Source organism: Cinclus cinclus, chromosome 2 (assembly GCF_963662255.1).
Source record: "Cinclus cinclus chromosome 2, bCinCin1.1, whole genome shotgun sequence".
In the NCBI taxonomy this organism is placed as follows: Eukaryota; Metazoa; Chordata; class Aves; order Passeriformes; family Cinclidae; genus Cinclus; species Cinclus cinclus.
Window position 1 is genome coordinate 39,597,325 of NC_085047.1, and position 24,047 is coordinate 39,621,371.

The 24,047-nt window shown below is 35.9% G+C and overlaps 1 protein-coding gene across 1 annotated transcript in view; it reads left to right on the plus strand.

The window, feature by feature from the left end:
- Positions 1-776: 776 nt before the first annotated feature.
- DEUP1 (deuterosome assembly protein 1) overlaps positions 777-24,047 on the plus strand; it is a 40,171-nt gene continuing 16,900 nt past the window's right edge. Inside the window, exons 1-8 of the mRNA XM_062487542.1 lie at positions 777-820; positions 4,627-4,798; positions 6,137-6,232; positions 11,268-11,402; positions 14,179-14,292; positions 16,670-16,882; positions 21,613-21,758; positions 22,377-22,482. Coding sequence (XP_062343526.1) covers positions 777-820; positions 4,627-4,798; positions 6,137-6,232; positions 11,268-11,402; positions 14,179-14,292; positions 16,670-16,882; positions 21,613-21,758; positions 22,377-22,482 — 1,026 coding nt within the window. The remainder of the gene's footprint in view (positions 821-4,626; positions 4,799-6,136; positions 6,233-11,267; positions 11,403-14,178; positions 14,293-16,669; positions 16,883-21,612; positions 21,759-22,376; positions 22,483-24,047) is intronic.

The window sequence follows — 24,047 nt, forward strand, 5'->3', positions numbered from 1 at the left end:
GCAGTGCCATGTGTTTCCTTGCAGTGCCATGTGTTGTTGCCCACACGCCCGTGGGTACTGCTACCCGTGCGCCTGAGAGCCCCACTGCCCTTCCCCACGGGGAATTCGGGCTGTTTCTTGCTCCCCCGTCACCCATAATGTTCCTGCATGCAGGCAGGCATGCCCCCACGTCCTCGTGTCCTGATGGACCCACGGAACCGGACTGGTCTCAGCAACAGCGTGGTTCTGATCTTCCTGACGAGGTATTGGAGGGCTGCCCGTCTCAGACTGCATCTCCAGGCAAGGGAGTGACTAGTCCATAGGAATCCGAAATTGTGTTTGAGAGCAGCTTTAGCCTGGGTGGAGGTTAATCACGGTGTGCAAAGGTACAAGTGTTTGATGAACGCAGCCACGGATCTATGGCAGATTCAGATTCGTGTGCTTCAGAGCGTCTTCGCAAATCATTGACATCACACAACAGGGAGTGATCGGCACCAAATTTCCGTATGGAGACCCAGGGCTAGGTTCAGGCTAAGCACCACCACTGGTAATCTCAGTGCTGCACCAAGGGCGAGAATTGCTGTCAGAGAGTTGATTTTACTCCCGAAGTTTTTGTCTCGCCCATTCCACCCGTAATTAGAGCTGCACTCCTTGTTTGCAGTGAAAAAATTGCATAGTATGAAAGGGAAGTGTAGAGCTATCCAGTTTGCACTACTTGGCAATGTAGATGAATGCATTTAAGAATCTGAATTACTTCATTTTTGGTGTTTTAACAGATTAAAACGACAATCAGTGTTATGGAGGAGGACTTAGAAGTGTTCCAGGAACAAGATGTGACTAAGTATGTAATGACTTACTGTTTTGGGAGTTGAATATATATTATGGAATTGTATTATGTAGATTTATTAAAAATGTGAAACAAAAAAATATTAATGATTTTGGAAGGAAACTTGATTCTCTATTTCTTCTGCTTTCCATGCAAACTGGAGAAGTTGCTGCTAATTAAGACGGCATCTTATTGCTTCGGCTAATACTCTCCTCACTGTTTCTGTTAGTTATGTGAATGTTTAAATATTCATACCTGAACCAAGGGGGGGTGGGTGGAAATGAAAGCTATGTGGGGTTTTATTAAGATGTTAAGAAATGTTATTTCAAACTTTTTTTTAAAAGTACTTGAAGTTGCTAGGCTACAGCAGTATAAACTTACATATCACTGCTCTTAAAACATTAAGATTCTTGAAAACAAGATTCATTGCTAAAGCCCAAGCCTTATTTTGCACAGATAATAACTACAACTGTTCTCCCCAAGCATTAAGTGCACTTTTCATAAGAGCACATAATTTTTTATTTTTGCATAATGTAAGTTTAGTTCTTTTAATCTTAATAAAAAAAAAGTTAGTATTAGTCAATCTAAAAAACATGTTATCACAAAATCTTTCTAAAGAAATGAGAACCTGAGTAAGATTTCATGTAGGACCTCATCCCATTCAGCATCCTCAAGGAACACACAAATATAAGAAGTACTTTGCACTTAATGACTTAAACAGAATGTTTATCCATCATAATTTTGTAAGTAAGCTTGCTAACTACTTTTCAAATAAACCAGTTTATTCTGTCATTATTGCCAAGAAACAACACAACATGATATGGTTCGCATTAAGCGTAAAAGTATTTTTTAAAATAAAAGAGACATGATCTATTATACCTTATTCTAGCCCAGGAAAGTTTTTAATTGGATTTAAAAGTGTGCTGTATCATACTGAAGAATAATGCATACACTTTTCATGATAGCTATAAATTGCTGCAGCAAAATATTCTGATCAGTGTGCCCCCCCCTTTTTTTTTTCCTTTGAGGGAATTCTTTTTTCATATCATAGTTATATGATTTGTAAAAGTAGCCATATAAAAACTTGAATTAGAAAACCCCAAAGGTATTGCTACTCTTTATCTACAAGTCAGAAGCCTATTTCAAAAATTCAAGATTCTGCCTTGCCTTTAATGAATATATGAAATTTCAGGCTATTGCAGATGAAGCATAAACCATAATTCTTGCTAGCTAGTTATTTCCATTAACTATACAAAGAATCTGGAAGAGTAGTTTAGGATATACCTTCACTGAAGGGAAACTATTTCAGTCTATGCTGACAGTATTCCAGGGATAATGCAGAGCCTTTTAAATTTGGGAAAATGGCTGAGTAATGGTGGTGAAAATCATGACTATTACATTGCAGCTGCAAAGACTCATAAATCACAAATTGTCTATCCATAGAGGTGTATGATTCAGTATGGCTGAAAGTTGTTAAGTTAGTTGTAGTTCTTATAATGGAACTTTGGGGTAGAAGATTCTGTCACAACTGGTTTGTGTATTTCCTATTTTTAGAGCAAGGCTTGCAATAATAAAATGAATATTGACTGTAGAAGCTGTGGTAAATATCCAAACATAATGAATCTACTATGCAAGATTGAATAAGTTCTGCTTGTGTTTGCCTAAATATGGCCATACTTATTTTTCTACTTGTGAGCAAATGTAAGTAATAAGGGAAGAAAGTATAAAGTCAAGACAGACAGTATGAACCAAACATTTCTTAAGTCATCTGTTTTTAAATGACAACTATTCTATAGTGTATGGACAATACCATTGTTTCTAGGTCTCATAGGAAACAATCAGAAAAATGCAGACCTGTGCAGAAGTCCAAAGCAAAAGTTAGATAAATAGAGCTAGAAAGGTCTAACTAGTGCAAAAATTGTTCGTGATAAAGAAAAAGGCCTGGAGGTGGTAAAATCTTCTATCTGGATTTTTGTCTAAATTTGGAAACATTTTGTTTTACATGAAGATAGTTATTAATGACAGTACAATATGACTCATGTCTATTTTCACTTACATGGAGACAGAATAAAAGAAGACTAAGAGTTTGCCTATACCACTTTAAAATGAGATAACTTGAAATGTTATGAGCTGTTTCAAAGTAAATGAACCAAAAAAAGTAGCTGCCACTTGCTGAAGTACAAGTCTTTACTTCCCTGTGTGACGAATCCATTCGATGCATGCGTTCAGCGAACTGGGAATGCTGAATCTGCATGGGTAAAAAAACCCATGCACACTTCTTTACTTAAAAGAAAATTTGTTCTTTGTGTGTTTGCTTACATTATGGCTTTTTAAACAAAAGAAACCACTGCATTCTACATCCAGTAATCAAAATAAATTCTCATGACTGTGGTGCCATATAATCATCCATATTCTGAGGGGGCTAATTAGCATTCTTCAAAACATTAGTGGACTAAAGTAATAATTCCTGCAGCAAGCAGCACCTCTCTTCTAGTGGGTGGTGATGACTGCAGGTCTGTGTTCAATACCAGAGCCTTGGTACAGAGTAGTTTTGATAGCAGAGCAGCAGCAGTAATGTACAACTTCACGTACGTATTTCCTTTTGCAGCTACAAGTGTGCTTAGAGGATCCAGGTAAGGAATTAGAGAAAGTGAAGATAGACTGAGATGCTCTTGGCTCTTTCAGAAGGGATTTTTCTGTCAACAGCTCCCTTTTATATAATGGTGGCCCTAGGTTAAAGAAGCATGCAAGAACTGTTAAGAGAAAAATCTTTAGCAACAAATGCAGTATTTGCTGTGTGCAGGAAGATATGAAACAGGCAGGTGAAATTTAATAGTGGAGGGTGTCAGCCATGGTGGAACTAACTGAAAGGGTAATCTGATGATCTAGGCTAGAAGATGTATTCTTACTGTCATAACAATATTTAGATTATCCATGTGGTGCATAATAAAGCTAGTACCTGTTTCTGAAGGCGGAAATCGCATACCTGAGTCATTGCTGGGGGTTCACCAAAGTGTTGCCATGTGACATTAGAGGAGGCTAGAAGTGCAGAGGTCTTTACAGCAGTATCAAGGAAAAGGTAGTCTTGATGTAGCAGGTAGACCTGATTAAGCAGTATTGCTTTATCTTCTGTTTTCAAAATCCCTTTTTATATTCCTCCCAGAGGCAATCAAAGTTCACCCATCATTAATGCTTCTTCTGAGATGGTTTCCAGGCACTTGGGGGGTGGGTGTTTTTCTTTTGAGAGATATGTATTGCTTGCTTGCACTTTGGTTGTTGTCATCCTAGGATTAGTATTAAATTCCAGAACTGCATTACCAACAGTTTTAGCATTAAAAAGTCATTAAATTTATGTGTGCATTTAAAAAGCCCTTCCAAGCTTAACATTGATACAATTACAGTTTCAAGGATTTGTGGATGTAACAGAAGTTTTAAAGAACTTTACTTTAAAAAATCATGCTGAGTTTTAATTATTATATAAATCTAACAAATTCGCTCAAATTTCTTGTAGTAATTAGCTAAACAAGGGATGTGCACAATTTAAGCACCAAATAAAAGATTTGTGATAAACCCATATCCACATTAAGGAGCTGGATTTTTCAGTTTAATGCAGTCAGAAATTGAGCATGCAGGCAGACTCAGGATGGATGAATTGATATTCCACCTACATTTGAAGGCATCATTTAACTTCATTTTTTTCTTCCTGTTGTTGGAAAATGGTTCGTTTGATCATAGTTAAAATAGAATTGTAGCAGTGTAAATAAATGTTTGTTTTTTCCCATATTCTTTATTTGAAAAAATAATTCTCCTTATGTTTTTAGAGCTTCTCCATGTGAAGCTGAACTTCAGGAATTAGTGCATCAAATTGACATCATGGTAAACAGAAAGCAAGTAGAATGGGAAAGAAAGATGAGAGCTTTGGAAGCAAAGATGGATATCCAGGATCAAGAATTAGCAAGTACCCAAAGCAAACTGGATCAAAAAGGTCAAGAGGTATTTAAGAATATCACATTCTATTAAAAAAGTATTTATTTTGGTAGTTTCTTGTTAGTATGCTTTAAATTCTCTGTAAGGAGACTGTTCTATCATGTTAAAATACCAAACACTCCTTAAAGGTCACTAGTTATCCTTAGTGTTTTGTTTTAAAGTATGCTTCTGTTCTGAAAAGTGATTGTAAAAATGTCATTGAAAAATCTCATATTTCTTCTATTTCCCTAAAGTCCACGTCAAATATTCTTGGGATAGCTGTAAAAATATAATTTGATGTTTTTTTCTAAATGCCAGCACTTATCATTTAATCAAAAATTTTAAATGGAAGAATGCAGTTCAAAAAGGTTCCCAAAATTATGTCTTTGTTACTCCTATTTATACCTGATTTTTAACATTTTACATTATAAACTGTATTTGTATGATAATTTTTATTCATTGTGTCAAGACTTGAAATGTGTTACTACTTAGACTTTATTACAAAACTTAAAGCCCCAGCGTACCTGATGTTGACTGTACTTCACAGTCGTTTCTGCTGAATAATTATTCAGAAGCATCAAGAAATCTTTGCACAGCATTCAGTTCTAGCTCAAGCCTGCTGAATTTAGGTGTTTACATGAGGGTATACTTGTGTGAGCTAGGTGGTTAAATTGCCTGTGGGAGTTTTGAAAATAGAGTGACTCTCCCTAATGAGCAATTAAGAGCTTGCCCTTAGTCCCTTGCAGAACCAAGAGAGTAACTCAGGTAGCCCATCTTCAACGCATCAGTTTATTTGCTGTACAGAGACATTATCTGAAATACTTAAGCATATTCTACCAAGCTTCCAACTTTCCCTCCAGAAAAGCACAGGTGCCATGTATGCTGTCTGTCACATTTCTCAGGTCTCTGTGAAAGTCAGTAATAATTCATAATATTGCAAATGGCACTGCACTTAGGGAGCTGAAATGAGTCTAGAGTATCTTCTGGTAGTTTGTACATAAATACTGGGTGGTGATTTGTATCATTTTATAAGCCATGTAAGGAAAATTTTCACAACGGGGAACAGCATAGTTGGGTTAAAAAAGCTTTCAGAAATGGTCTTTCATGACAGACGTACAATATTATGATTAAATCATAACATCAGCGTGCAATTAGATTTTTTAGTATAAAATCCCTAATTTGATGTTGATACAATCTGGGTCTGTGGTATGCAGTTTTATTATCAAGTTACTGAATTAATACTTACTTTTAATATCTCTCCTTAAAGCAGTGGTCTTCTTTCAAAGTTTCAAATTACTTTCCCAAAAATTATGTATTTTGAAAAATGTCAGAAAAGGTACATGTGAATGCTTATTTTAACTGTAGGTGGGACTACTTCAACAAGAATTGGAAAACTTACAGATAACTAAAAATGAAATGATTCAGAGTTATGAAACTCAGCTTCAAGCACTGAAATCTCAAGTAAGAAAAATGTCAGTTTCATTATTTTGTGATTGCAGTACAAAAAACTTACACATGCCAGATTGTATAGATGTGCCATTACGGATTTGGGAAAGATGAATTGTGTCATACAAATGATGATGACTACAGCTTTCTACCAGGCTCTGTTATAATTTATATACTGTCGTGTCAAAACTCTTTGGATGGATTTTGATGTGGATGTGAGATCTGTTATGAAGACAGATACTTGATTTTCTAGCTTCAGACTAATAAACTAAAGCCTTGGTGAATGAATAAAATAGGTAATTGGATTCATGCTAATATGAGTCTGATGCACGTTAGGGATTTAAAAATTTATACTGTGCTTATAATGTATTTGCTATACTTTTTTCTGGCTTTAGTTTCTCTGACTTACTCAACTGTTAAAGTGTCCTGATAGTTTTCCAGAAGGTATAGATTTCCATTGTATCAAAACTGGAGTAACCCACATTATGATGTTGGGAGTTTGTTCTTTATTTATTTCAGAATGTTCTTGCAGCCCAGAAAGCCAGTTGTATCCTGGGCTGCATAAGAAATGTGGCCAGCAGATTAAGGGAGGTAGTTCTCCCCTTCTTTTCTGCACTGGTGAGGCCCCACCTGCAGTGCTGTGTTCAGCTCTGGGATCCCCAGAATGAGAAACACTTGGATCTGTTGGAGCGAGTCAAGAGGAGGCCACAAAGAAGATCAGAGGGGTCTGGACCATCTCTCTGGTGAAGACAGGCTGAGAGAAAGGACAAGGGTTTTAAGCTGAATGAGAGCATATTTAGATTGTACCTGAGAAACAATTCATTATTTTTTTCAATGAGGGTGATGAGACATTGGAACAGGTTGCCCAGAGAAGTTGTGGATGCCCCATTCCTGGACATGTTCAAGGCCAGACTGGATGGGGTTTAGAGTAAGATGGTCTAATGGAAGGTGTCCCTGTTGATGGCAGGGGAGTTGGACCAGATGATCTTGTAAAGGTCCCTTTCAACCCAAACCATTCTGTGGTTTTCTGATTCATTTTGTCTGTGTTTGCTCTGCACCTGTGTTTTTCTTTCTTCAGTATTTTCTACTTCAATTATGAACCTAAATTCTTAAAAAACTTGAGTTGATTCTATTTCTCAGATTTTAACAACTAAGGTACACAACTCTGCATTGTTTTTCCTGCTACTTTTCTGTTCCCTTCACTGGATTCTCCTACCAGAGACATAGAGTTATAATTCAGAATTTCCAGTCACCACACTTATTACATAGTGATATCAGATTGCATAAATTTGATATAATTATTTTCATTTAGAAGTCATAGTACACCTGAGTCTATAAAATAAATAAATGTATTACTTATTTTTGATGTTACTTTGTCTTTAATTTTTTTTTTACATATGAAAATGAATTTGGAAATCAGCTCTGTAAGTAGGCAGTGAATGCTTTGTACAAAACAATGGCTGTTTTGTAATTAACACTTTTAATCATTTGGGAAAGTAGATAGAAATAAAAGCTGGTTCATAATTTACAAAATTACAGAAAAGTATCATCTTAGCATGATTATTGAGAAGATAAACATCACACTATGAAAAAGAGTATGACATTTTATGCATAAGTAGTAAGGTATCTTTAGCAATGCAGAACTATCTTCAAAAATATGGTAAAGCTCTCTTTTCTTTATAACATTTGCTGCAGTATTTTTTCACTTCTTAATTTTCTTTTATTCCATGAGAAAAATGCTTAGGTTTATGTTACAGCTTGTTGCTGGTATCTTCACTGAAATAGAACCTTCTGAAACAGAAAGTCCAGGCCATTTTTCATAAAGACTTTTATTTTTGAGTTTTTAATTACCCTGCAAGTCCTTTAGATGGACAAATACAACCTGTTTTCTCTTTTATTTTTTTAAAGAACCTGATATTTTCTAATCTGCAAGCTTTTCTCTTTGAACCTGGTTATGTTTCTTGCCCAAATTCTCCTTTTTATTTACCACTCAGACCACTTAACCTTTCTTTGAGTTTCTTGATTGCCTTTTCTTCTGTCTTTATGCAAGAACTTAGGATTTCTAGCTCTTAAGAACATACATTGCCTTCCCAATCCATGTCTCTAAACATTTCATTCTCTCTCAGTCATCCTATTTATTTTTCTAAAGGTTCCAGCACTGATGCTGTTTGCTTGTTATTTTTCAGTCCCCATTCCTCTCCTTGACCAAACCATACTTCTTCATGAACTATCCACCTCATTCACCTTGACTGAAAAAGAAGATTGTTCAATGCCTATGTTAAGTGGCCTGCCTTGATTCTCTGTGTGATAAACAGAAGTCTGCCTGTCAAAACAATTCCTAGCACCTATGCTAGACAGTAGGACTGTCCCACTCTGCTCCTCTAGTTTTTGCCACATCTCCTTACTTTCTTTCCTGAATTACAGTGCTGCAGTGTGTGCAATGGAATGGTTTTCATGTCCCAGATTCTCAGCTACACAAACCCACATCTAAAGTATAGACCATCTGTGACAATACTAATCTTCACCTTACCTCCTTTGATTCCCTTCTTTTGGTTTTTATTCTCACTTGGAAGTTTTACCAACTTCTAAACTGTAGAATCCTACAAGCTACAATTTAGTTTTGCACAAATCGTGTGTTACTATCGACCAATAGCATTGTATCTTTCTCTACAGACTTATTCTTAAAATACTTCCCAAGATTTATTCCTTCCTAATCTTGATAGAAATAGTAAGGATCACTTTTTGTAGCTATCAGAATGCTGGGCTATTCAGAATGAATTTCTTTCCTGTGGTCCTGTGTGCTTTTTACCCTTGATACTGCTCAACCAGCTATTTAATGAGCAGTATTCCCTCTGAATTGATTGTGTGCCTGTTGAATGCAGTGAAATCTATGTTTTTCTTGTATTAGGGAAATAATTCCTCATATGTAACCTGAAACTCCTAGGCCACACTGTTGCATTCATTCAAACATGCAGCATTTTGTTGTAACTAAATAGCAAAAACTTTTGAGGTTCATCTGCATTACTTTGAACCTTCTTTTTTTATTCTTTTCTTTTCTTTTTTTAATTAATGTCTAGTAGTTATTCTCACATTGAAAGTGATGGAAATCTCTCAGCAAAAGAATGAGGATCCATTCTTGCTCTAAGAGGTTTGCAACTAATTTCCTCGCCTAGACATGTGAAAGCTGTGTCTGAACTATCCCAGGCTCCCTTTAGAATCACCAGAAAGAAATGGACACCCCCAGAACACAATTCATGTTAGTGTAGGACACGAATTTAAGATAGCTGAAATGACTAAGCATTTACAGACAGCTTTTTCTGATGCAGAGTATCTCAGGCTTGTATGTCTTACTTTCAGAAATCTAAACTAAGGTGGGTTCTACCCCAGAACTCATTAAAATGCCTCTTTTTGTTTTTTTTTAATATGTACAACATGCAAATAGAACAACTTTTTATTTTTTAAAGCAAATACCTGGTCTTAAATTGAAGGATTTTTGGCTCTTAGTCTAATTTGCAGTCATCATAACGTCCAGACTATAATTGGTCTTTAATATCCTACTGTCATTAAATATCTAAGACTCAAACTAAATTTTCTCATTTTGGCCACTCTGTTCCATTTTAGACTGATTTGCTGAACTGTTGGATCCTGTACTTCCTAGCCTTTTTAGCATAAACATTCCAATACCTGTCTTATCTGAATTTAGTCTTCCCAGGCAGTTCACATATGCCATAATATATTCAAGAGACAAACTGTTATTTGAAAAAGGATATCTTTCTTCCAAGGTCAATGAGTTCCATGTTGTTTGAGCCTGGATACTCTCACTCATTTTAAATATTTTATCTTAACTCTGTTCTCTGGCAAAGTCAATTTCAAACATAGGCAGCTTCACTGCAAGACTTCTGATTTGGTTTTGAAGGTGATAACTCAGCTCTCTATGCCCATGTTACAGAATTGCTATTCAGACATTTGAAGTTGGTGAAATCTAATCTGGGCCTTTTCATATCATGAAACTTTCTAATCCAGGACAATCTGTCTTCTAGTCATCTTTTCAATTAATTTTTGCTATCCCATATTAAGATTCTCAGGTTCATTTCAAATGTGTCTAGGCAGTTTCCAGACTATTTTTTAATACATTTTGGTTCTGTATCTTATACATGTGAGAGTCAGATTTCTTTAAAGTCATATATACTTAAATGCAAAGGAACTAAACAACAAAAGGCATCACCAGTATTTATTGTAAGCTTCTTTTCTGCACAATATTCAAAAGTTCTTTCACTCAACTTTACTTGAGACCATATTTTTAGTGTTTCCTTTATCGATATCCTTGGGTTTGCTTTTTTTTTTCAAAGGCAAATGTACATATTCTTACTAAACAGTATCACTTTTCTGTATCAAACCTGTTGACAGGGGCTAGACAGGCCCTTTGTTTTGTGCAGTGTAGTGAACTGATGTGAAAACTGGCTGTTTTTGTGGAGAGGCTGGTCCTTCTCCTGGTACCTTTTCTTCTGTGCCTCTCACTCTTAAGCCAGGCTTTCATGGTGACATCAGCAGGCAGTGTCTGTTGTCTGTTTAGTGTCTAATTCTGAGACCCACACAGCAGTACCAGAAGATTGCAATCATCCCACACATAACATTTCAACAATTTTCATCATAAGAAAGGAACGCACGAGTTCAGAGTGTATTAATGATCTTTCATTCTGACTAGTGAGGCACCCTTTAAAAATGTCAACACAAGATGGCAGTAAACAAGTATAGAACATTCCGTATGAACAATGTAGAGGAAATGACTCTGTGAGTAACAGTTCCATGGAGAACTGCAGTAGAATTAAGTAGCTGAACTCATTTGATTGGTTAGTTAACATTTCTATGAGAGCTTAGTCTTGTTCATCTGTGATAACTTTTAAAATTGATTTTAAGTTTATTAATTGATTTTTGTTACATTGATTAAACATTTAGAATGCTAAAGCTGCAGTTGGTGATTCTAAAGAAAATTCGGCCATGCGGTCATCCTTGATAGATTCTGCATATTCAACTCTACTTTTGTTTTTAGTTCTCGAAGTTGACACATAGTTACGAAAAGCTACAGTCACATCAGTTGAAACAAAAAAAGCTCAAAAGTAGGGAAAAATATGAGGAAAACTTGGAGACATCATCTAACCCAGGGAATTATTACATGAAACTGGAGGTAAGAATAATTTATTATTATACTTTGATTTTAATATGCTTCTAGATCTAATTTTTGATTTAAAATCGTAAGCTTTATTTCGCTCATAATTCTATAGAAATTATATAATTGTCTTGCTTTGGCAAGAATGGTTCTTAGTTTTAATATTATTTAATACCAGTATTTTTTGTAAGTGTCACTATAAATAAATGTTGCTGTTTTCCTGATGAACAGATGTGTACTGGATAACACAATCTCTTGAGGCATGAGGGCTTGTACATATGCAGGATACTGTCACATAATACCTACCATTAATTCAAGTTTTATAGACCTCAGGACAACCTTGACCACATTGAGCTACATAGAAAAAAGAATTGGAAAACTGCTTTTTACACATACATCTTGTCAGCACCCATTTGCCTGAGGCAATCCATGACCTTGACCTCAGTGCCTGATTTCCCTAGGCAATGTATGAGGAAGGATTAGGCACTTAAAAATACATCTTCCAGAATCCAGCATACTGACTGGGGACTAGATAATAGATGCTGGGGACAAAATTCAGTCATATTCCCTTTATATTTGGACACAGGCTGGATTTTAGTGGACTTACTTAATACAGGAAGACACTGATTTTTGTTCATAATTCCCAGCCTTGACTTCTCAGAGGTTATTTTATGACCTGTGGAGTAATGAGGTATTTATTGGACCAACAGGAAAGTTAGGCAAGACAGAGAACTTGTAGAGAGTGTGCCCACAAGTGGTGTCTTCTCTCCAAATACTCCTCTGGCTGCGTTCTCTGGGGCAGAATCCGATACCCAGTATTATTTCTTTTAACTGAGCAATAGGATCTGCTAATTTTTGATGCTTCTATTTTACCTATCCAGTAAATCTCCTGATATGCTGAGCTAAATGAAACAACTTCAAAAGGAAGAATTCCAGACCTTGTTGAAAAATAACATTTGTCTGTTAGGTAGAAAACTGACATGGGAAGATTATAATTTCAGGTTCTGTATTGAAAGATTTTTACACCGAGTCCTCTACTTATGGGAAGAACAGTCTAAACAGTAATCTGATGAAGCATAGGATAATCACAAAATTTGTATTTTCTCTGTCCATCCTTTATCAAGAGCATAATGAAATACTGTGTGCTCCACATGCTTACTGGGCTGGGTGCTGTAGGCAGAACAAGGGGAGTTGTACCAGCTGATAAGGGAGCTGCTTGCCCAGCTGCTAAGCATTGGGAGGATGCAAACATTTGTGATGTAGATTTATGATGTAAATGATTTGGACACTTTGAGGATTTTGCAATCAAGAAATTCAGCTCTAGTAGATGCTAAGTAATTTCCTACTTTTAACTCAAATTAAGCAGGGTCTTAGGATCTGTATTTTGGACTTGCCTTTTGTGTTATTCCATAAAATACATGACTAACTTCTGCAGCCTCCAGGTTCCTGTATCTACATAGACACCTCTCAACTCTACATGATGTTGGCTCTCTTCCACATGGAAGTTCTCACCATCAGGAAAGCTACAATGCTTTGGACTGCAGCATAGCCGCCAACATCAGCTACTACCAGAATAATAAATGGGTTGTACATCTATCAGTGATATATCACTACTGTCAGCTAATTTGAGAATAACCTTACTCAAGATTAAAATGTGAAAATAATGTAAGACAATGCTATAATTTGATTAATTATGCAGTATGAAAAATGAGTGCTTGGAATATATTCAGAAAATTTGAGTATTCAGGAAATAATTACTGTGGTGAAAATTTACTAAGCTCAGCGGTGCTTTAGTAAGGCCTTGAACCTGCAGTCCTCATTAAGTAGTCTGAAATTCCATTTGTATCATGTTTTATAAAACAGGAAAATGTTCGTTGTTTTAAATGCCAAAGCAGATATTAGGAAAGCAATGAAAGAAGATTTGTATTAATCTATTTTGAGAAATAATCAGGCTTTTTCAGTAGGAAAAAAAAAAACGTATTGTTTTAAATTTGGGGAATATGCCAGTTTAGCTTAATTATAAAATATCATCTGTTTTTTGGAACAACATTTCCATTAGTTTTCAATATAAAATCAGTGTACTGTTATTTTGCTAAAAAAGAGCAACAACTCTAGTAACTGAAGTTCTGCTTATTTTTCGGATACTGCCTTTAAAATGTGTTTGTGAACATATAACGTTTGGCATGAGTTTAAAGCAAATTCAAATACATTATAAATATGAATGTAAGTGCAAATACAAAAGCAATATTAGATAAAATCTAATATCGTAGAAATTCTTAAACATTTTTTTGTTTAAATAGGTGAATTCAGAACCTGAAGCAGCAATTTTAAAGAGAGCAAGCAGTAAAATATATTCAATGTAGATGCTGTCCCATTAAAAACAAAGGTGAAAAGTGAGCACTTTGTGTCTGAATATCAAGGGTTTGATTCCCTGCTGATTCCCCTGCTCAACACTGATTCAGCTTTAAAGTCACAGGAACTGCTACCCAATAAAATGTGTGAATCATAATAATAACTCTAATGTCTTTTTTTACAGTTTTTTTTCAATTATTATGTTTACACTCATTGTTCTCAGATCAATAGCCCTTAAGACTGGTCTTTCTCTGGTGGGGATGACTGGATGGCTGGTTTATAGAATTGTTCTTTTTAAAATTTATTTCCAAAATTATGGAAAGATTATATATTAATTTAAAAATACATATTTCTTAGAACAATACAAATTACAAAATTCTTTAGATTCAGGAAAATAGATATTTTCTCTATGTTTACTAGCCCTGTTTTTTCTGTCTTTCAGGAATTTAAGCCAAAATCACAAGAATCAGAGAAGAATGGGACAACCTGTGTAAATAGCTCTGTTTATGTAGATATGCAAGCAAAATTACTGTCTGAGAAATGTAATTTATTTCAGGTAAAATTCCTACCTTCTTACTCGAGGAAGAAAATGAACTCTGCTCAGCTAGAGCTTACTTTAACTTGATTTTTAAAAACTAAGCTTGCAGCGAATCTTTCAGTGCATGTCTATATTGGTAGTGGATATATACTGGAAGATGTAATGAAACATGCAGTTATTTTAATTTAATTTTTCTCTTGGAAATGAGAAAATTAATAAGGATCACGATGAAAATGATAACATTTCTTAAAAAAAAAACCCAAACAATTACAAAAACCAGTGAATGCTCCTTTTTACTTTTTAAACATATTATGGATATAACTTTTCCATGCTATTTACTAACATGCAATTAATTGTGACAAGTTATTAAAAAGTATCTTACCAAGTAAAGAGTGCATGCCATTAGGGTGTTGACACAAGTATAAAGTTCCTTCAAATCTGATTGCCTTCATTTTTTTGAAGATCATAAATACGCACTAGTATCATTTATGCAGAAAAATGAATTTTCATATGCTACTCCAGAATCACTGTTGGAGTTGTCTCTTGGATCACTTAGCCATTTTATTTTTCTTATTTTCAGCCTTCTAGTTACCATGCGGTTCCTTGGTTGACTTTATAATTGTTTTATGTGCCAATTTGCTTATTGCTTTTTTAAAATATTTTTTTTAATTTCTTCTAATCCAGAAAAGAATGTTATTTAATGATGTCATGATAATGTATCCTTCTCTTAAAAAGAACCACAGAAAATAACTTACAAATTGACTGGGCCACAAGACAGCTTGAAAATTAAGTAAGGAGAAGCCAATTATGTTGCTCACTGGTAATTCCCTTTTCCACTGTTTCTAAGCTCATTGGATCTTAAGCTAGTGAAATGCTTTCTTAACAATTCCTATGAGACTCTTTACACATATCCAGAGTTTCCACGGATGACAGTTATCTTTTGGGTTTAGCTGCTGAGAGCATTATATTTCAGCAATTGAACTTCCATACAAATGTGCTAAAAAAGCAAATCTGTGACTAGACAAAACTATTGACTGATGATGTGTTGATTGTACAGATAGACGAGTCAAAATAGAGTACTCAGGGTGATCATTCACATTTTTCTGTTGAAGCTTTCATTGCCATCAGTGAACTTGCTTTGAAGACAATTTCCTTCACAACTTTAACATAATACCAACTGCTTTTTGATATACAAGTCTGAATAACTGTTACCTGTAGCTGTTTCAAAAGTGTTAATTGTTCCTGCATCTTTGCCTCAAATTCATCTTTCATGAGACCTTTGCTTTACAGTTGAAGTCTAGCACTGTATTTTTCACAGGATGCGTTGACACGTTGGTATATCAGAGTCTATAACTTGGATGTCAAATGGACCTTAATTTTTTACCTATAGAAATGAAACTAAACCTGCAAATTTTTTTTTTGCTTTTTATTTGATAGGCAGCCAGTGGTCCATTCTACTTAGGTCCTCAGCTAACACAAATTATGGGGACATAGTCAATAACATAAAAAACTGTCTGAAGTATGACTTTTTGCAGTCCTGGTAAATGAAATATAGTATTTGTAACCCTATTTGTATTTATTTTATTTTTTCTTGCCCAGCTTGATCTCTGTACATGATACACGATTTCCAGGTCATATTTTGTTGTAATTTTTCAAGTAATTCTCAGTCTTCTGAACGATTAGCACTGCTTATTAATCTCCCAGTAGTGGGATCCATGTGGATAATTTTTTAAACAGCAAAAACAGTTGCCATAGCAATTATGCTTCTTCACAATGCCTGTGGATTCAGAAATACTGGCAATACCAGTTTTCTGAAGTTTTGTGTTTAGGATTTTAATTGGTAGAAGAACCTGCATGGGGTGTAGGACTCTGCCAAATGTATGAATGATTCTTCCCCAAGTTTAAGGATAATGATCTCAAAGAAGTACAGTTCCTGTAGTAACTGAGCTGTTTGTACATGACCTATGTAATGGTGGCCCTCTAGTCAAAGGTTAATATCTATCCTGAGGCACACACACACACAGCTCCTACTGAGTTCAATGAATCATAGAGGAACATTTCTCTCAAATTATTTCTCAAAGGTAGCTGCTTTGAGTAGGTCATCATAATCACCTTTTTCACATTTGAGGTTCATTAACATTAAGTAATAGGAAAATACACAGCACAGGAGAAAAAGAAATCCTTGAAAACTCCTGTGCCCTTGAAGGTTCTTGGAACATTTTTTTATTTTTTTTTACTGCGGGCAAGTAAGTCAAATTGTTTGAATTGTGCCATCTTTTCGAAGCAAATCCAGGTGAAGATGGGAATAGCCTTATGATTTCAGCAGTAATGAATTGGTCCTAGCAATTTATATACAATTACTGAGTTTAATTAAAAATACTTTCTTGTTTTACAGAAGCAGACACAGAATTATCAACTCCAAATACGCAATAAGAAACAAAACCAAGAAGAGCTAATTACCTATACCCAGCCCAAAAGTGAAAACGATGATTTGATTATTGAAAAGCTAAAGGAAATTGTGAATGAAATAGCAAGAAACAAGAATAAGCTGGTAGAGGAAAATATGAAACTCCATGAGGATCTAAAAATGTACCAAAATCAGTGTCAGGTAGTAATAGTTTTTTATGATGAACTCTGGAATTGATGTTGGAAAATCAAGGTGACATGCCTACATAAATGTACATTAGGTCTATTCTGTGCATGAACACAATAATCTGGGAACAGTATGGGTTGGTTTTTTTAGTAAAACAGGAATAAGTTTGATTTGTAGTAGTATATTTTTTTCTCTTGTCTGTGTATCTAGGGTTTTATAAGTCTCCTATATCCACAGCATCTACATGAACTTCCCCTAGTTTGGTTCCTTGTATATAAAAAACTTCTGTGAAATCTCTTTATGTGATTTACACCTTGTTCATTGTGCTGTATAGCTAGTAAATAAGTATATACAAACATATATGGTATGCTATGTTAGTTTTGAAAGGAGATTATGCAGTCAATTTTAAAAATTGTTAAGTGTATGGCCATGTAGAGAACCATCAGGATTTATCTTATACCTAGTTCACTGGTTTTCAGCATAGCACTGATCTATGAAGACAGCCATTTGCTCCTCTTCTTTTGGTCATGGTATATAAGTTCTGACAAGATTGAGACCATACAAGAGCTTTACAACCTTTTTTATTATCTGCATTTGAAACATATCAGGAATGAGATTCTTGTTGATATTTTTTTCTGGTGACATATGCCAGTTATGCTCTTGCTTATTAATGTAAGCACTTCTATGTTCAGTAATATATTGAATGGCCTATAGTAACTTCAAGTCTTTTTGGAGAAAGATTTGTTTCTGTTTGTAGACAGTCTTGCAGAATGCTAACAGCATATACAATATACTTTATAGAAATGAGCGTATATGTGGCAGAGGATAATTTCAGGTTGTGTTGTCAGAAGAGCCAAGTCCATACATGCCATTTGCACATTGGTTCACTGAGTCTTGCCTGTATACAAGTTACCAGTGTGCAAGCAAAGCTTCTGTTTTGTTAAATGGCCTGTTAAAAAGCCTGTCAATAAAAGCAGTGGGACTAGAATATGCAGAGGAACAAATCATGGCACACATGGATACAGACTGTACGAAAGAGAGATTGTGCTGTAGCCTTGAAGAAAATCTTCAAGCAGGAAGAATTTTGCAGTCATATATTCAAGAGAATATAGGAGCCGTAGGAAGCTTGAAGACACTTTAAGTAGAGGTGGAGCTAGATGTGCATAACAGTGTCATCTAAAAGGCAGAAAGTTGCAGAATAACTGTGTTGGTGGTATGGAATGCTGCTATGTTAGAAAAGCTCCATTTGGAAATAGCTGCATAAGGGAAACACTGATGTCAATGTATGGTGAAAAGGGGTAGCTCAGGAGAACTATTTTTTAAGACTGTCTGGATGAGAGAAGAAAGTACAAGGCCTGTTGTCAGCCAGAAAATGTAAGCAGGCTTACATGAAGGACAATTAGGTGGAGGATGGCAATAGCTGGACGTGGTATGGCTAAAGGAGGAAGGACTAGATGGGAATCTTGGTGTGGAGAACTGATGGCAATGAAAGCAAGAATTGTTATGCCTCATATATTCCTTTATGCCTGTGATAATTTCATGTGTGCTTCTAATTATTTCACTTACACTATTAATTAGCAAATAATAAAGTGAAATGGAAGAGCAGTTTGTTGACTTTACAGAATGTACTAAGTTTATACAATCTAAATGTAGACTGTAATCTATTTCTCTACCCATGAATTATCTGACAAATTTATCTGCAGCCATAACATGAGAGGTGACATGAAATCATCGCACAAGGGGCTTGGTTCCTGAAAAGTCAGCATTAGGTTCAGCTGCTAGACACTGATTTATGTAAAAATACACCATATAATTGTATTTAGAAGGTTGAACAGTGTATTGAGTTTGTGTTGGGAAGGTTTTGGTAATGGGGGCTCTCCAGGAATGGCCTCTGTGAGAAGCTGCTGGAAGCTTCCCCCATGTCTGACAGAGCCAATGCCAGCTGGTTCCATGATGGGCCCACTGCTGGGCAAGGCTGAACCCATCAGCAGTGATGGGGGCCCCTTGGGGGTTAATGTATTTAAGAGGAGGGCAAAAATAACCCCGTGCAGTGGGGAGAGAAGAGTGAGAATATGTGACAGGAACAGCCCCACAGACACCAAGGTCAGTGCAGAGGGAAGGGCAGGAGATGCTCCAGGCACCAGAGCTGAGATTCCCCTGCAGCCCCTGGCGCAGCCCCTGGTGAGGCAGCTGTGCCCCTGCAGCCCATGGAGGTGCAGGGTGGAGCAGAGATCCACCTGCAGCTCCTGGAGCATCCCAGCCAGAGCAGGGGGATGTCTGAAGGAGACTGTGGGAAGCTGTGCTGGAGCGAGCTCATGACAAGATCTGTGGCTCTGTGGAGAGGGGAGCCCACACTGGTGCAGGTTTGCTGGCAGGACTTGTGACCCCACTGGGGACCCACCCTGGAGCAGCCTGTTCCTGAAAGACTGGGCCCCATGGAATGAAGCCACACTGGAGGAGTTAATGAAGAACTTCAGCGTATGGGAAGGACTCACCATGAGTGGGTTCATGGAGGACTATCTCCTATGGGAGGGACCCACACTGGAGCTGGGGAAGAGTGTGAGGGTCCCCCGGAGAAGGACGGAGCAGCAGAGACAAGGTGTGATGAACTGACCACAGCCCCTATTCCTCATACCCTACAGCACTGGAGGACAGGAGGTAGAGAACTGAGAAGTGAAGTTGAGCCTGGGAAGAAAGGAGGCATGAGGAGGTGTTCTAGGATTTAGTTTTTGTTTCTCATTAACATGCTCTAATTTGATTAGCAATAAATTAACTTCTCTGAGTTGAGTCTGTTCTGCTCTTAGCAGTAAACGGTGAGTGATCTCTCCCTGTCCTTATCTCAAGAAACATAGAGCATTTCTCCTGTTTCTTTGCCCTGTCCAGCTGGGAAAGGCAGTGACAATGTGGCTGTGGTGGGTACTTGGGATCCAGTAAGGGTCAACCCACCACAAACAGCTTTCAGCAGAATTAGAACAAGAGCTGATCAGGAAATTTTTGGGACTTTGTTTTGGTTGGCAAGCTAGTAGAAGCAAAACCTTTCACAAAAGGAAAGAAATAATGATTTTTTTCAACTTGAAACAGACTCTTTACATATATAGAGAGATATTTTCTAAACAAATTCTAAAGTTTTCTGCTTAAAAATTAATTTCAATTTTAACCAGATGCAATATATATTTTCTAAAATAATAAGTGATGCATATCTATTTTTTTTCACTGATGTGTGAAACTGTGAAACTCTTGACCTGAAGTTCTGTTTCAATTATTATTGCAGCTGCTGCTGTCGCTGTTGTTGTTCCTGCTACTATTTTAATTCACAAGAAAAAACAATTTATGTAAATATGTGTGATAACTTCAGTCTATCACAGAAAATATTACTTCTGCCACACAGTTGTGCAGAATTTATTTCCCTTAGCCACCCCTAAAATGAAATCAGAGGGGTAACAATTTCCCAAATTCATATGTTGTAAAACAATTGTGGGTATTTCTTGAATGTTGGAGTCATGAAGATGAGAATAAGCAAGGCTTACCAACAACTTTAACAGTTCATTAAGCTTTATTTCACTCAAATATACCCCAAATTGCATTTTGGTGTTTAAAAAAGCTCTCTTGGCCTTAATGTAACAAAGGATAACATTAATGCATCCATACATGCAGCCTCCCCCCAAAAAAAAACCCAAAAAAATGCAAAAGCACTTCATATCTGTCTTCAGCAATCCTTTCAGCCAGAGGTAGACCACAGGCTTCTTGGAAGGAGGGTCATTCTTATAGGAGGCTCTAAGGGAGATAAATCTTTGAAGTTCTTTGCAGTGCAGTTTCTGGAATGCAGTTCTCTTTTGAAATGTTCAAGGCTTTATTTTTGCTCTTAAAGATGGAAGGTATATTCAAATAAAATGAAGAAATTTTGAAAAATGTGAATGTTTTTAATGTAATAATTTGAAAGGTAAAGGATCAATATCCTTGGAAAAAATCTTACTTTTTTTTAATCTGAAACATGCTTTTGGATCTTAGATGAGAAGAAATACATATTCTCTGGATATTACTATTGCAAGCACTGATTATTATTGTTACTCTTGTTATTTGTGAGTTATATTTCCAATTTCATATATTTAGTATATTTCCAGTATATTTTTGTGAAATTCTGATTTTTTTAAATTCATGTTTTATCATGCCAAATGTACTATGTCGTCAGGTTGTCTAACACACTCTAAGTCAGAAATTAAAGATTAAACAGAATAAGATTTGTCAAATCCCTAAGAAAAATCTTTTTTGATGGTTTGAAAATTTTGTGATGTTCATTTAAATAAGCAATTAACTCCATGCAGATGGAACTAGTTTTGAAAAAGATTTATGCAGCCCTGTAGTTTCTAAAGTTTATAAATTTGGAAATGCTGTTAGAAAAATAGAAAATGGAAGCCACTTATTGGCACCAATTCTGGCATGTGAAACATGTTCCAGGATGCAGAACCTGTTAAAACAAGCAAGCTATATATTTTAGATGCATTTAGTACAATAAAGAACTTCTGAATTATGTTTCCTATGATAATTTCAGAGGCAGATGCATTGGAACATTGCAAGGGTTAAAGAATATTCAGAATCTTATTTTTAGACAAGAGGTGCTGACATGGAAGCAATATGTTTTTCAGAATTTAAAATCTTGTATGTACAGGTATTGAATATGATGTGTTAAAAACCAGCATTTTAAGCCGTCTAATTTTATTTGTTTGTGCATTTACTTGTTTCTTTAGAATATGGAGGCAGATGTCTCAGTAATGAGAAATGAGCTGCAATCAAGGGATGGTCTCTGGAGAAGGATACAACTGGAATGCCAAAAGTTGTATACAGAATTATTGAAAATCAAAGACTATGGAGATACACAGGGAATTCAAATAAAGTATGTATGGTGAAGACATATTTAAATTAACAAGTACTTCTGAGCCAATAACTTTTTCCTTAGTTTTAAATTAAGTGGTTTTGAGATGATACTCTGGATTCAAACATCAGCTTCTGAATTTTAGACTGGATATTTTCACTGACAATTATATAAGACAATTTCAAGCAATAGATGCAGACTGTTAAAAGACTTTAATGGTACCTAGATTTTTACAAATCAACGCATTTCAGGTGTTTCTGCCTATATCTTGACAGTCTTTCATTTTCTCAGCATTAGAACACTTTGGAAACAATGCAATTAAGATTCTTCCTTACCTCCTTTGAATAAAATCATCATGGTTTTATGGCTTGTCTTAATCTGCTGTAGCCATTTCAAATTATACAAAGTAGCAGTTTATAAGAGCTTTCAGGATTCTTTCTGCACATAGTTGTATTGTCCTTATTTCCTAGACATCTCCCAAAATCCAGCCTGGTTTCGGCCAAATGTTGATTATGTTTGGGAGTATTTTTTCATCAGCAAGTAGGTGTTCTACAGTTTTACACTGTGGAGAGGATACTGCGAGGTAAAGGGTATTGAATGTTCTGGTTGTTTCATCTTTTGTTTATTTCTTACTTAAAGGCATCAATCATCTCCTGTTCAGCTTACTGAGCAACTAGAAAATAAAAACACTGAGTTATTGCTATTTGCAGAAAGTCAAGAGCTCCAAGAAGAAGAGCTGAACAAGGTATTTAATATGATTTCCAGATCTTAACTGCAGTATAGGATTTTTAGTACAGAGTACTGGACTTGGGTATGTGCATATACTGTAGAGAGCAGGAGGATGCATTGTAGGTTCAGGAGAGCATGAAATTTTTTATATGAGAAAGATTTTGTATATGGCTGCATTTAGTTGTGCAGCTGTAAAATTGACGTTCTGATTCTGTGCCTACCTGCTTCATTGAAGTAATGGAAGAGACCATGCCTATGCATTACTGTGATTCACATAACACCGTGCAACTAAGAAAGCCTGCAAAGCTCTGATTAATTATTAGTCTGTAGAGCTAAGCTGTAATTTGTAGGTGGTCTCAGAGGTAGGATATGGAAACAGATCAACTGATACAAGTCGCTGTGGCAGGTACTCACACAAGGCTAAGTTTAATCAGGTACCTGCTGCATGGTCTAGGGCAGAGCTCTCTCTTTGGAACTGTGCATCACATTGCGTTGCACATTTCAAAAGTGCTGTGAGCGAGCAGCAGTGGCATGGCACTGTGGAATGGGGTACGGCTTGGCAGGCTGAAATACTTCGGAAGTAGAGGATGCACAGAACTTGTCGTACAAGCATGTTGTGGTTTTGCCAAGTAGCAAGCAGAAATCACAGAACTGATAGGGTTGGAAGGGTCTAACCCCCCTGCCACCTAGAGCAGGTTACAGGAATGCTTGCCAAGTGAATTTTGAATATCTCTATTTGACTGCATCTGACTTGGGTTCATCAATTTTGGCATGACAGTCATGATCTACTTCTTAGGTTTTTTCATCTACACCTATTTTTTTACAATTCTAGTATTTCTATGCTGTTTGCATAAATAAAAAAGAAATGCACTCTGTTACTCATGTATATTACGCAGGAATTGTTTAAATTGTTTCAGAGGTTGTTATGCTGGGTTTTGTTGTTTTGTTTCTTACAAAATAAAGAATCTGTCAGTACTAAATTGTTGGTTATAGTAGAAAGATGAGGGAAACAATTTTTGTGTGGATTCTTTAGAGAACTCTTCATGGGAGGTATTGAAGAAAGTTTGACCTTAAACTTTTACATGTAATGGCAGGAGCAATTCTCATAAAGTGATTTGCCGTATATATCCTTTATTTCTAACATAGTTTCTTATTAAAGAGCCTCTAGATTGATTTATTTATATTGCTCCTAAGTTAATTGAAACTTCATCAAACTTCTTTTAAACCTATCTGAAGTGCAGTATAAATAAATCATACTTAAATTTATTGAATGGCTATTCTTTATCTTGTATTGCAATTCTATACATGATTTTTATTACTTTCTTTTAAAAGGTCAATTGAAGTGTATTGTACTTTGTTCATTTCTAATATTAAATAGGCAAATAAAAGTACAAGAGAAGTGTTGAAAAAAGATGTGAAAATAAACAAAGCTCTGTGCACTGACTTCCAAAGACATTTTATTTTACGATCTCAGAATCTCTGATTCCGTTAGAAGAGTTGGTGTCTTGGAAGCAACAGCAGAAAAAGTCACCGATAAGTAGCAAGTGATGCAATCATATTTACTGCACAGCATTTTTTCTT